Source organism: Heloderma suspectum, chromosome 15 (genome assembly GCF_057233095.1).
Source record: "Heloderma suspectum isolate Gila_16-S chromosome 15, 16-S_ref, whole genome shotgun sequence".
NCBI lineage: Eukaryota > Metazoa > Chordata > Lepidosauria > Squamata > Helodermatidae > Heloderma > Heloderma suspectum.
The window spans coordinates 6,629,404-6,644,000 of record NC_139472.1 but is presented as its reverse complement, the minus strand read 5'-3'; the positions used below and the strand labels follow the sequence as shown (position 1 = coordinate 6,644,000).

Genomic DNA, 14,597 nt, shown 5'->3' with positions numbered 1-14,597 from the left:
ATGAGCTCCCATTTTAAGAAACTTCTAAATAGAATTTCTTGGTGTTCCTTTGAATAAATATCTGAGCCCTCTAAAACAACTTTCCCTTCTTGTGTAAAAAAAAAAAAAAAGCGAAAAGGTTTTAAAATCCGTAATTTTCCCTACCTCTCACCACCCTCTATTGTCTATGGCGTGGGTTTGCATGGTGCAGTAGGAAGTGCAAGTGAGCAATTATCACCTCTGTGCTTTGGACAGGAGAGAGCTCACATTCTGAGCGCAGCCAAGCACAGTGGCGATTCCTGTGATGCAGCAGGCAGGTGTTTAATGGAAACAAAGACTCTGGGGGCCTATGAGAAATAGCACATTTCTTAAAAGGAAACTTCAGGGTGGCAAACGAACCTTGAATTCTGCCTTCAGATATAATGCTGTGACCAGTGCTAAGAAGGTAGCTGTCGCTATCCAGTATGCAGCACAGGTGGCTGTTCAGGCTGGCCGAATTCTTGGAGCTCAAAGCCAACGAGTGTTTGTCTGGCCTGCCTCTGTTGTGTACTGTTGATATTGTTGTTTCACACTTCCCCCACCACTTCAGTCCTGAGGTATGGGGGAAATTGTGTCTCATTCTCCCCCATGCACTTTTTTTCCTGGATGTAGCACCTTGTTCTTCACTTCACACAAAGTAGTTAGGAAATTCCTAAAGGGGGAAAGCACTCTAGGGATGTGTGAGCATTTCGTTTCTGTTTGCAGATCATACAAACATGTCCCACTCATAATCACAAACACGAGCAGTAGTGCTTTTAAAAAAAGAAATGTTAGCAAATTCCTGTATTTGTGTTTGACAAATGCGTAGTTTTAAAATATTATGTGCACCTTTCAATGCGCATTAAAAAAAACCTGTATTTTCCTCCAAATACACATTTTATGCTTTAACTGGGGGGAAAGTGCACGCTTTTGAAAAATACACAGAGAAATGTGCATTTCCTGTTCGAGATGTGCACTTATCCTGTCCGAACAGATGAAAATGGGAGCGAGGTGAAACAAGCTTTGAAGTGATTTTCAGAGAATTTAGGTGAGCTTGAAAATTGCTGGTTCTCCCAACCCTAAAGTACATATGCTCCCTCCATTGTATGAAACGGAAATGGGAGTAAAATAGTTTGTATCCACTCTGGGTGAAGGGATGGGAGCAAGCTACAGGTTCACATTTACCCTTCCCCTTGTTCATGGGTGTAAGCTCCCCCCCCCCCCCGCCCTTCCTGTCTTTGGCATTGTTATGTAACCATTGCTAAACCTGTTAAAGTGAATCTAGGTCTACTCCTAAACTTGGAGTAGATTGACCTAAAACTGGTCCTACCTCATATTAACACTGCTCTTGATGGCCACATTTGCTTGTAATTCTAAACCATGGTTTCACTCAATATGCACAAGCAGGAATATGCTTCCCCTTCCTCCTTTTCTTCCCATGTAACCATGAGGAGGAATAAATTAGACTTCAGTTTTGCTTTAGTAGATCCTTGGCTTGTCATTATGTGTAAACCAGGAATTGTTGTCTAAAATAAACTCTAGTTTGCTAAATAAACCACAAAAATAATCCAGACTTTTGAAGTTAGTTTTTTTCACCATTGGCTAGGGTTTATTTAAAATTATAATTCCTGGTTCTCAATTAAATTATAAGCCAGGCATCTACTAAAATGAAAGTAAATTCTGGTTTATTCTCTCCCCCCACCCCCGGCCATGTTGGGAGAGGGAAGAAGGGGAGTGCTTGAGGCCAGTGATTCATTTGGGCACATTCCTTCTCGTAACACTAAATTATGGTTTAACTTTATGTGTGAATTCACCTACTATAGACAGTAGAAGAATGAAAACAGATTGTGATTTGCTTCAACTAAAAGGACTGTGTATGTGTGAATGTGCCTGGGGATCGGAGGAAGAGGCTCTGGGTCTTCTGTGTGCAAGTGCTTTAAAAATGCTTTTGAGAAATGTAAACACTTAATACTGGTCACTTCCAAGGGACCTGCCAAATATATTTGTGCTCCGAAATACTGCAAGTGGCTGCGATTCCAGGGAATGCTTACAAATGTCCATGTCGTGTGTGTGTACTTGTAATCTCCAGGGAATGCTTACAAATGCCTGTGTGTGTGTGTGTGTGTGAGAGAGAGAGAGAGAGAGAGAGAGAGTGACATGGACATTTGTAAGCATTCCCTGAAGCCGCAGCCACTTGCAATATTTCAGAGCATATATATAAAAATTCCTTTTTACTTTATGGAGAAATAGGACTGAAAAAACCCTGTGATCTCCCCCGGCCAGGATTTATTCCAACTTATGGATGTAGCCACGGGGAACAAAATAAGGCAAATGGAAATGCTGCATCGGAAACTGCCTGGTTTCTCCTTCCTTGCTCCCCCCCCACCCCTTCTTCTTCTTTCCTCTGAACGTTGCTTGTCTCAGATTCCCTAGCTAAGGCCCCACTTCCCTGCACACTAGCTTGCTACTGCAAAGCTGAAGCTGCTGCAGCGACGTGTCTGTTGGCTGTGCTTTATTTACGGAAACGGCAGGGCCGAGATTGATTGCGTCGTGTGGACGAGGGGGGGGTCACAGCACATGCTCAGTGCTGTCAGTCTGAGGGCGAAGTTTCTGCGTTCTGCGTGCAGGCTTAGGTCATAGCACAAGCTCAGTGGAAGCTCTCTCAGGTCTATCTCAGACTGCATGGGCCTCCATTTTGATTAGTTAGAGTAGGGGAAAATCGGCAGACTTTTTCTTTTTCTTTTTTCCTCCCCTTTTCTGGTGGTGGTAGGGGGAGCCACTGAGTGGCAAGGTCAGGGAAAACAGCTGCACCTACCAGAGCCTGTCACTGCCATGGATGATCTTCTTGGCCCCTTCAGGTAGGCTGAGAGCACTGTGGCCTTGCCTCGGGATTGATGGAGTTTTGCCTGCTGTTGGGTACTTTCTGCCAGTTTGTTTTTTGGGGGTTTTTTTGTGGGAGTCCTTGCTTGTATGAATATTGCATGCTCTCTCAGCTGCCTTTTGAGCCACCACTGTCCCTGTGTCGTTAAGTGCATGAAAAGGTGCTCAGGATTGCAGAACGCATGTGCCAAAAACAAAACAAATGCAGAAATCGTTTCTTCTTTTTCCCAACCCTTCTCCCTTCTTCTCACACTGCAGTCGCAAATCGCAGATGTGATCTCTCTCTCTCTCTCTCTCTGGGTGAAGCCTGGCTTGTCATGTCAGTAACGGAGCTGCAGAGCCAGCCCTGCGCTGCTTTGCCTGTGGTGCCTGCAGGGAAATGTTTGGGCCTCTCAGAGGCATTGCTTAGGGGGAAGGGGGAAGGGAGGAGGGGTCATAGATCCATAGCCATTGGCTGCTTCACAGGAGGGACGGACGGGACTTGCTCTAACAGCCAGTCTGCTTCTTCTGGCAGGCAGGTGACAATCGCAGAGACTTGCCTCCTCTCCTTTAAGTTCCCATTAGCAAGTGTGTAGCAGCCCATAAGCAATTGGCCTATCTAAAAACATGGCAACTTTGTTTTAAAAGCATTAGAAAGGTTGGGTGAGAGAGATTTTGTCCAGGTGGGGCAGCTCAGGGGACTGAAACTGGCATTGGTTTGGACTCGGGCAAAGCACTGGTGGCCCACAGTGGCTTTCATGTTTCAGACCATTGACGAATCCTTTCTGTGTTGACTTTTCTGCTGAGAGACCTCTACATATTGCAGAGGATTCTGGGGAGAGCATTTTAAGGAGTGTATCATGTTCACATGAGCTATGGCCAGTCCTGCCCTACACGAACTGAGAATGGGCCCTAGAAACTAGCACATGTGTGCGCAAACACACACACCCCGCCCCATTATATGTTTCAGAAAAGGTCAGTAGTAGATGAAGCTTGTCCTCCATTCCTCCATCCAGTTTATAAAGAACCCCTGGATTATTTAGATCACCGATTGAAAACCACTCGAGTGCCACATTGAAATGAACATCTATAATGAATAGAGAAATCCTTGCCATGTTTTTGCGGAGGTGGAAAGATTGCTGAAGTAAAGCCCAATGTTTGTGGAGATTAGTTCTGTTGGTGAATAAACTCAGTTAAGGAATTAGGGTTAGGTGTTTAAGGGCTGGAGGTAACCTTCTCTTGTCTGAGTGAAATGTGCTTTTCTTTTTAGTTAATTCATGCACTAGGAGGAGGCAAAAGGATTAAGTGAAAGGCTAGCAATTGCTTTGGTGTTTTTTCTTCCCTTCTGCTCTTTTGATAGGAGTCGTTCTGTGTGTTATGGACAGAGCTGTATGTATTCTGTGCAAGTGTGAAAACTGGTAGGATTTGTCAGCCTAGAACAACGCAAGTTGCTAGCCCTCAAAGCATGCCTTTTAAAAAAAAATAGGAGCAGCATCCTGTGAAAGCTCCCACATCAAAGGAAAATGGGCAAAGCTTCTACTGTCAGGCATTGGGCTTTGCTTGGCCCCCCTCTACCTCCGCAGTTGCTGCTTGTGCTGCTCCCTGCCTCAAAAGACCCTAAACACAAGTCTTTCTGCTCGGCATATCCATGGCCTCTGCTACCCTATATTCCTTGCGCACATATTCTAAACTGTTTGGAATGCCTGGGTCCCAGTATCAGAAGGGAATAGTGATTTGTCTTTTTCTTAGCACAGAATTTGATTTTAACAGGGTAAACATCAGTGATTATGGGCTTTTCAGAAGTCCATATTTGTGGAGGTCATAAGAATTCCCCACCCCCACCCCAAGTTGTGTATATTTCTGAATGCCTCAGCCAAAATTATTTTGTGTCTCGATATAGCTCCACGGCGGCATAACCTTAATTTGAATTGCCCTTCAAACAAAGGTTAATTTACATGTTCCCTCTGTCAATCTGTTAAATTCAAGTCCATTCCTATTCAGTGTTGGCAACTTTTGATAGCAGTAAAGCAGAATCTCGGAGTGATTTGGTTCCAGGTTTGAAGGCAAATGCTACAGCAACCTCACTGAAGTTAAGCGTGTCTGGGGTTAGATACTGCCTGGATTGGGAGACTCCCCGGGAACCCCATCTGTGCCCCCTTTGAATTCCATGGAAGAAAAGTGATGTGTTGGTTTTGCAGTGTGCCCATTAAAAACACTGGCATGGGATTAGCAAGGAGGCCCCTTGTGGACACTTGGGGACTCAGAATATTCCAGGAACCGTAATCACAAAGTGAGCCTGTTGGACAGTCCAGGCGAATCCAGTGGGACATCTTTTCTTAAGGTTGTAAAACGAAAAGCAGTTACATTACCTAGGGAGATGGTGGGCTCTCCCACACTGGAGGCATTCAAGATGAAGCTGGACAGCCATTCCTGCATTGAGCAGGAGGTTGGACTCGATGGTCTTATAGGCCCCTTCCAACCCTACTATTCTACGATTCTATGTCATGAACTGAAGTGGGAGTGTGTTGTGAACCAGGGATGGATCACAGTTGGTTTGTGGACCTCTTTGCTTCTCTCAGAGGAATTGATTTTCTAGTTGCTGCAGGCTGGCATGTCCATGAATTGTTCTGTGTCTCTCCCTCACACACACACATGCTTTTTGTTATATGGGGGTCCCGGAAATCCAGTTTAGAGGCTGACAGTGTGTGGATGGGTTTTTTAAAAGCAGCTTTCCTCAACCTGGTACCTTCCAGATACATTGGACTACAACTCCCAGGATCCCCAAGCCAGCCATGGTTGGGATGGCTGTTTTAGAGAGTGATATATGAGAAGCTTTCAGAGACTCAATACTTTTCAAAAAGGAAGCCTGTACAGTATACAAATGAACAGCCAAACTCAAAGTAATTTGAGGTATTTATTTACTTACCTGTGTAAGTAAGTACATTTCTATACCGCCCAACAGCCAAAGCTCTCTGGGTGGTTCACACAAACTGATAATGTTTTTGTAATGGCATTTTTGTGGTTATGTATCTGGTAAGAGGTTCTGGTTGTTCATTGTGGCAAACCTGCCTTAAGGCAAGTTTTAAATCACTCAAGCCCCCTTAGGGCTGACTTCCACATAACATGTATCTCCACAGAAGAATGCCTGACTTCCATCCAGGATTGGGATAGCAGGTTCAGGATAGACCTGGGTCCAGATCTGTCCAATATTGCACTGTATCAGATGCTACTTTCTATCTGAGGAGAAGTGTCAGGTAGGCAGACTTAATTCAGGTGAATTCAAAAGGGGATTAGACAAATCCCTGGAGGAATTTATGGCTACTGGTCCTGATGGCTGTATGCTACCTCCAGTAGCAGAGGTAGTATGCCTATGTATGCCAGTTGCTGGGGAGCATGAGCAGGAGGGTGCTGTCGCACTCATGTTCTACCTGTGGGTTTCCCACTGTGTGAGCAGAATGGTGGACTAGATGGACCTTTGGTCTGATCCAGTATGGCTCTTACGTTCTTATGATCTGCATTCATGAGGACTAGAATTTTTTTTTATAGCTAATGTCTCTTCCTGTTCTGCAGTTCAGGATTTTTGCAGTACCTGCTTTGGATATACTTGATAGTGCAGCTATTTCATATTTAAGCATTGACCATTAAGCGTTGAATATTCAGAATTGCATGAGAATTGCATTGCCAGATCAAAACATCCATTCCAGCATGTTTTTGCCATGCCATCCGGATACCTCTGGGAAGCTCACAACTCCCTGGCATCTGGTATTCGGAGGCATAGTGCCTCTGTCCATGGGGTTCCCATTTAGCCATTTTGACTAATAGCCATTGATTGACTTATCCCCCATACATTTGTTTTATCCTTTTAAAAAAGCCATTTCAGTTAGTGGCCATCACTTCGTCTTCTGGCATAAGCCTTCAGGATTGCTCTGAAATAGTGGTAGTGATTAACCTCAAAGGTAAAGCCATATATGCTATCGCTGTAAGGAGGAAGGGAGGTAAACCTGAAGTTCCTCCAAATGTCATGTCTTCTTTGGAAGAAGCTAAAGCATTAGTGTTCCTCCTGCTTAGCTCAGGGCATATTGGATTCAATTCCTTTTTCTTCCTACTACAAACCTACCCGTGCATTAAGTTGTTGTTCATCCAAGACCCTGCTCTGGGTGCCCCCATATTCTGAGGCACGATGGATGGTTACTGGGGATAGAGCCTTTTCAGTGGTGGCACCCAGACTTCCAAATGCCTTCCTGGCACATTTGGTAGGTGGCTAACTTGTTAATCTTTAGGTGCCAATTTAAAAATTTTCACCCAAGCGTGTGGCATTTTTATCCCCCACTCCCCCGTCTTGAATTTTACTGAAAAGCTTTCCAGGTACAAGAATAGCATGACTAAGTAATACAAGTAATGCGTGGCATGCGTAGAAGAAAAACAGAGTGATTTCGACGTAAAGGCCATTGTATATGAGAGGTGCAGTTCGTACCTTAATGTATCCCTCCCCTGCCCCATCAAACATAAGTTATGAAGTTGTTCAGTTATGAAATAGGTATAAAATAATAAAAATCCAGCTTTGCAGCAAGTCAGCATCTTAGTATACTTCTGATTTGGGAACAGCACTTGTAAGTACATATGTACAAGAAACAAATGGGACCCGAACATTTTTCTTGATTATTTAACACACTGTTGTCTTTCTGTCACATTTGTGTTTTTTTACTGCATTTTATTATGAATTGTACATTTGTTGTAAAACTGCACTGGGAGCCAATATTGGTGGTAAGGCAGGATATTAGTATTTAGGTAAATGAAAGATGTGAGCAAGGTGCAGTCCAACTTGAAAGTTTTGATTGTTATTGCTTTCATGTCTGCTTGCTTTATGAAATAGTAAAAAAAAAAAAATGTTCAATTTTCACTCCTACTCTTAACACGTTTAGTATTTTATATATTTTATATATAACATTCTTAACCCAATTTTCCTTGGGTAGTGTACACAGTTCCCCTCCCCTGTTCTATCCTCACAACAACCCTGTAGGGTAGCTTAGGCTGAGAGATAGTGATTGGGCCAAGGTCACCCAGTTTCACCGCTGAAGGTAGAGAGAGGCCTTCACAGCCCAGCTATCTGTAATCCACTTTAGCTGTAGATTGGCAGGGATTGAACATGGGATCTTGTGCATGTGGAGGATGTGTTCTAACACTGAACTATGGCCCCGCTCAGTCTCTAACATTTTGAGCCTTTAACTCAGGGGTAGGGGCAACTTGTGGTCCTCCAGATGTTTTGTTCTACAGCTCCCATCTCTCATCATTGGCTACACTGGCTAGGGGTGATGGAAGTTGTAGGCCAAAACATCTGGAGGGCCTCAAGTTGCACACGGCCGTTTAAACCAATTTTTGTTGTTGTTTTTGTGACATTTGTTGTATTAGCAAAAAAATTTCAGGTCTCTCTGTCTACACAGCAACTATGTTGGACAGGCACCATGTTGGATGGTGACTTGCCTAGTGACCTTCACGGCTGAGTAGGAATTTGAGGCATACCCTGGCATACACAGAGGGGTTTGCTTAATATCTGGTTTCATATTTATGAAACTGCTTTGGAGATTCACCAAAGCCCTAGCCTGAGAGTGTTTTAGAAACTCTGTACATTTTCCAGTTTGGGCAGGGACTTGGTGTTTGGGGTTAACCAAGCTGGAGGTGGGGTGGGATTTTTTTTTAATGTACCGCACTTGAAGTTGCTAGTTTTATTAACACGTTGGGTTCTTAGATAGGTTGGGATATAAGCTCCTTTAAATAAAATGGAAACTGATCACTGGAGGTTCTACTCCAAACTTTTTATTAGGTTGGTCTTTTTATTATTTGCGTCCCAGTTGTCAGGACCGCCACGTTGATCCCTGGCACTGCCTCAAAGCTGGAAAGGGCAATTTTGTATTGGAGCGAACGTCCCCTCTCCTCTGCCTGAGGATTAGAGAGCTCCGATACAGCCCTTTGCAAGAAGGGGAGGACTCCTTCCTTTTTGATATTCATTTGCAGGCTTCCAGTTCCTTTTTGTCCAGTCCCTGTTTATTCGATAGACTACAACGTTTCCATGGCAACAGGTTACTTTTCAAAGGGGGAACATCTTGTCATTATATTTAATCCGCTGCGGCTGAAGAGGGACTGAAATATTAAGTTGTTGTTGCTATGGATACCACTTTGTTACATCGGTTGCCTTTGGTGTCAGATTTCATGCATGGTACTGGCTCCTCACTGGCCTCTTCTTTTCAGCCCACCCCCGTTTCCCCATGGAATAAGCAGCCCAGTACTCTCCCCATTATGGGGGCAAATGCTTTTGAGCTTAAAGAGTGCGTTTTTAGCATCTGTAGCAAGAATGATGCTTTTCCTAGGTTGCAGGGAATCGTGGGTGGTCCAGAAATGCTTAATCTTCCAGAAGGGGGTGTATGTTATGACATGGTGCAGATTCTTCTCAAGTTTAAGGTGCTCCCCCCACCCACCCCGGCCCAATATATGAATAGCCTGCATCCTCCTGTAACTCTTCCTTAAGCACAGGAAAATGGGTGGTGAACAAGAAGATCTGAAGTGAACGCAGACAATTTTTGGAGTCTACAGGGCACACTGAGGAGATTTGTAGATAGGCACGCTCGAGGGTTTTTGTTCTCTCTGAATTTTTAAGGAAACCAAACTGATTTGTGTTTTCTGAACTAATGCACAGATCAGAATATAGCTATCCTTCGGATTTTGCACACTTCCAAATTTTGTGATTCAGTTCTCAGCTCAAAAGAGTACCAAAATACACATTACCAAATTACTAAATACCTTATTTCCAGTCCACACAGCACTAAAAATGCATATATATGAAAACATTCATATAAAATGCATTCTTAAATGTTTGCAAAAATGTGTATTTTCAGGCAATATGTATACAAAAATGCATATTCTTGGAAATAGGTTAAAATGTGAATTTTTACTTGATTTAAAAATTGAACAATTCACAGACTGATGCAGAAACAGAGTGGAACGGGCTTATGAATGAACACATGCAAAATAGACATGGACCTGAAGTAGACCAATCCATTCATCCCTATTCCTAGAGAGAGATGGTTAATGCCTCTGGATCTTTGCCAGTCTTCTTCCTGCTCCCTGCCCACTTGGGAGAGGGGGGGTTGCAAGCAGCCAAGGACACTGGGAGCTGAAGTCCTGGCAGGATTGGGACCTGAGTTGTGGGGTGTGGGGCAGCTGGGGCAGATTCTAATGAAGGGTCAGCCAGGAGGCTTGAGCCTAGATATATAAAAATAAAAATTTAGAGTGACATACAGCCTGAACCACCAGGGAAAATGGAAAGTGTCTATCACCTTAATTCTCTGTGGGTGCAGGGTCACTCTGTCCCTTAGCCCCTCTTCCTTTGCATTGGAAGTAGAAAGCCAGTTTAATTTTAGTCTATAAAATGCCATCAAGGAATGTGATGCTGTGTTATTTTTGTTTTTTTCTATCTCTGTGAGGCAGGCCTGATCTGAAAGTATTTATAATCAGGCCAAGTTGAGAGGAATCAATGGGCTCAACTGATGAGGGTGGAGCCATATTGAGATCCAGATGAATGATACTGCCTTCTTTTCTTCCACCGTGCACCCTTGAGCAGCTCATCCCAGGGGGGCACTGACTCACAGACCACAAGGTTTGGGGCTCAGTTCTGGTTTATTTATTTATTTTTATTTGTACCCGGCCTTTCTACCAGGAAATGATGCTCAAGACAGCTAACAGTAAAAGCCAACATTTCAAATAAAAACACAATTAAAGCAGTCATAAAATAAATACATTAAAAACACAGTTAAAAACATGCAACCATGTGGTTGATCCTGTTACGGTGATTGGACCTTGTACTGCAGGGATATGAGTGGTCTGCAGACCTTTCATTTCATGTGGGAAGAGGAGCACTCTCCCAGGAGTGGTTGACTCAGGGCCCCTTGTCCAGAGACACAGTCATGGAACGAACAGCGTTCTGAGCTAGTCTGGCATGGGCCAGACCCTTTGAAAACCAAGAGTGGCCTTGGCAAGGGCGTGTATCCACTGAAGCTTTTGCTTTTCTAATGGTTATGTGGATGGCTCTGTGGTGGACTAAGCACATGTGTAGATTCTTTGTATATAAAGTCATCTGTGCTGGATCAAAGGCCTGTTTAGTTGAGCATCCTGTTTCCACACTGTGGCCAAACACTGACAGGTAAGGGCATGAAGGCAACAGCTCTCTCCCACGGTTGCTCCCTGGTGGAGGTTCCGCTTAGCCATCATAACTAGTAGCCATCGATCAACTCAACTTCTGTGAATTTCCCTAAACGCTGCTTTGGAAGCCATCTAAGCTAGCTGCCGCCACCACATCTTGTGGCAATGAATCCACAAATTAATTGCACACTGTTCTCTTGTCTGTCCTGGATCTCTTGCCAACCGGTTGAACTGGGTGGCTCTGGGTTCTAGTATTAAAAGAGAGAAACTCCCTATCCGCTTTCTCCAGATCATGCACAGTTCTATACACCTTTATCGTTGTTACACACACACCGGTCTCCTGTTTTCTAAATTGAAAAGCCCAGTTGTTGTAGCTTTCCCCCTAAGAGGAGTATTCTGGCCCCCTGATCACTTTGGTTGTCATTTCCTGCACCTTCTGTAGGTGTAGCATTAGCAGAAGTATTCATCGCATTGAAATCATTTCTTGATTTAATTAGCAATTTCTGTGGATGCTTTCTCCCTCCTTTTTACAGATTTTAAGATTGCAACTGGAGGTAAGTCTATTTGCAGAGGCAGGAAATTATTTAAATCCACAGCTTTGGCCAGCCAGCACATAGAAATACTCTAAATCTTCCCCACACGGGGTACACGGAGGGCTCACTCCACTAATATGCAGAGCTGTATCTGTGCTGGACATGGTCTTATTCTGGTGGCTTTAATGTACCTTTTGGAATGGGTTATGGGGAGCCAGGTACCTTCTGATAGAATCAGTTAAGCGGGGGAAAGAACGCAGCTCCGGCTGCATGTCTATCTCTTTCTGTTCAAAGTGTTCTTATGAAGACCACACAGAGTCCCTTTTGCTAGACCTCTTTCTGGGCAGGGAGCCATTGTACAGAAAGGTGTTGGAATAAAGGAATGGATTTAGCAGCTTGTTTTTCTCACTATAAACCGAACTGTGGGAATAAAAGAACTGGGATAGAAGAAAAGATTACATAGAGCAGCCTGTATTTTGCAGCTCCATGAACATTGGTTCCTATTCATGCATTTCCCCCCTTAACATAATAAGTGTGTTTCATCTTTCTTGCCTTGCTGTGAACTCCATAGAGAGAGAACACAATACTGTAGCATATGCCACTTGCAGATGTTACCATTTTGAAATCAATTCCGTGCAGGCATTGAGCATCTTGGGTATGTTGTTTCATTCACACACATCCTTAAAATTAAAAATTTGTTGAGATAAATTCTCTCAGTTTGGCCTTCAAAGTGCAAGAGATTCTATGTGTATGATAAATCTGGGTGTCTTCTGGCTTGTGTTTAATCACTAGCCTGGTAGCCATAGGCGACCAGGAATTGCATGCTGGCGAGTGAGTGGGCTGGCAGAGGAGGGATGGAGTTCGCCATCCCTCCTCTGCACCTAGCGTAATAATACAGCCCTTCATCCCTCCTCCAGCAGCCAGTGGGCTCGTACAGTATTTTGTAGACTGCCTAGTAACTTGCATGAGCTTATCTACAAGGCTGGATGTATTCTTGAACTAACATAAGCCAGGTCTACCAAAAGAGGTACATATGGTCATTGTAGCCCCCTTTTCTAAGCTGCCAGCATTTATATATTATTTCTGGAATCTTATGGTTTATTTATTTATTTATTTATTTATTTATTCACAGTATTTTTACCCTGCTCTTCAGCCAAAAAAAACAGCTCTCCCAAAGCAGCTCACACAGATGAATAATAAGGCCCTTTTTGCCCTCAGGCTTACGATCTAAAAGGTGTGACACAAAAGGAAAAGGTATTGGGAGAGAGGAGGGGGGAAGAAGAAGCAACAAAACTCAGGCACCAGGTCTTAGTTCAGAAGTTCTTATAGGTGTTCTTTCTGGCAGAGAAGGATGAAACAAACTCCCTGCAGCTGTTCCTTCTCTGGCCAGTGTATGGGACTAGGTTGGTCTCCCCCATGCCGTGATGTTTATTCCTGGAGGCAGGTTTCTGCCTCCCAGTGTCCCTTGGTTCTTTTATTTTTACCCTTAGAACAACCCTGCAAGACAGGTTGGAAATATTATCCCCTTATTTCAGGGGGCGGAGGCTGAGAGCTGATGACTTGTGCAAGGCCACCTGTTGCTAAAGGCGAGATCTGTACTGGGCAACTTCTGGCTTGTACATCTGTATGTCTTAGCCTCTATATATATTATACCAGCTCTTGAGTCAGGGCCAGATCAATTTAGAGATGGCTTCCTTGCCCTCAGAGAGGTTCTGGTGGCTTCATCATTGATCCAAAATATATACTCTAAACAGTACTAACAAGACACATACTCCCCCCGCCCCACTCCTCCTAGCACTTGATATGGTTGCTACCATTGGTGTGGGAGATGTGCCCTCTCCAAAGCTGGTTAACTAAATCATGTATTTCCTAGGCACATTTCAGAGGATGTTAATTTAGGGCTGGCCTTCCCAATCAGCAACTCTTATTGGCTCAAGTCCTGGTGTCCATAAGAAGCAGAGGGGCAGAAAATGCATCCCATGGCTTTCGTTACAACTTTGTGAGAGCCCAGAGAGTTAGTGTGGTATTGTGGATGATGTGTCAGACTGGCACTGGATCTTGCTCCCCTATTTGCCATGTTATACATTAACCACCCTATAAGCACCATCTCTTACCCCTTAAACTTTAAACTCCTCATACCCCATTGTACCTAATACATTGTGCTGCTCCACCTGACCCTCCCTGGAGGGGCTACATAAGCTGGCTGGCTGAGGTGGCCTGGGAGAGCCAGGGCCTGCAGGAGAAGCCACCACCACCACCACTGGGGAAGAGGCGTGCTTGCTGCTGCTGGGCCTGCTGCCGCTGTCGCCGCTACCACCGCCACCAGGCTTTCCCTGTGGACTCCTGCCTGGCATTTTTAAGGGGATTTTAATTGTTTTGTTCGTTCGTTTTATTTTGTTGGGAGGAATTTTGTTGTGTTTTTAGGGGTGGGTAGCCTGCCTGATAGGCGGAAGCGAGGGGGCATGTGTCCACCTGATGGAGGCAGTGGGGGGAGTGTTGGGGGCCAGAACATAACGAGGCTGGGCGGCAGGCGCTGGCGGAGCGCTAGGGGCAGGCCATGCCATGCCAGGTAAGGGGAACAAGGGAGAGATGTGTAGTATCTGTCCCCTGCTCCGGGCCTGTCCAGAGCCAAAGGATGGCTGGGGGAGGCGTGACCCCATCTTCTGGCCTTCGTTTGCTGCTCTGCAATGCCAGGTCTGTTACCCAGAAAACCTCCCTCATCCATGACATGATCCTGGATGAGGGTGCAGACCTGGCATGTATTACGGAGACCTGGCTGGCCAAGGCTGCTGCTCCAGCCCTTGCAGCCATGTGTCCAGCTGGATTTTCGTATGCACAGCAGCCGAGGGCTGGGGATCGGGGAGGGGGAGTGGCTGTTATCTACCGAGAGTCCTTGGTCTTCACCAGACCCCCTCTCCGGGAGACCAAGGTTGCTGAGTGCATGTACTGGAGGTTGGGCCCGAAGGGCAGTCTGGGGATTCTGCTCGTGTACCGTCCACCCCGCTGCACGACTGA

At 44.9% G+C, this 14,597-nt stretch overlaps 1 protein-coding gene across 12 annotated transcripts in view; it reads left to right on the top strand.

Annotated features, from left to right (window-relative positions):
- The window catches only part of RERE (arginine-glutamic acid dipeptide repeats), a 437,785-nt gene that overhangs the window by 267,497 nt on the left and 155,691 nt on the right, over positions 1–14,597 (top strand). The window contains exon 1 of one of the 12 annotated variants that reach the window (XM_084822050.1): positions 2,556–2,855. The exons of the other annotated variants lie outside the window; for them this stretch is intronic. Coding sequence (XP_084678176.1) covers positions 2,830–2,855 — 26 coding nt within the window. The 5' untranslated portion in view covers positions 2,556–2,829. Of the gene's footprint in view, positions 1–2,555; positions 2,856–14,597 lie in introns of those variants that run through there. 12 annotated transcript variants of the gene reach the window in all.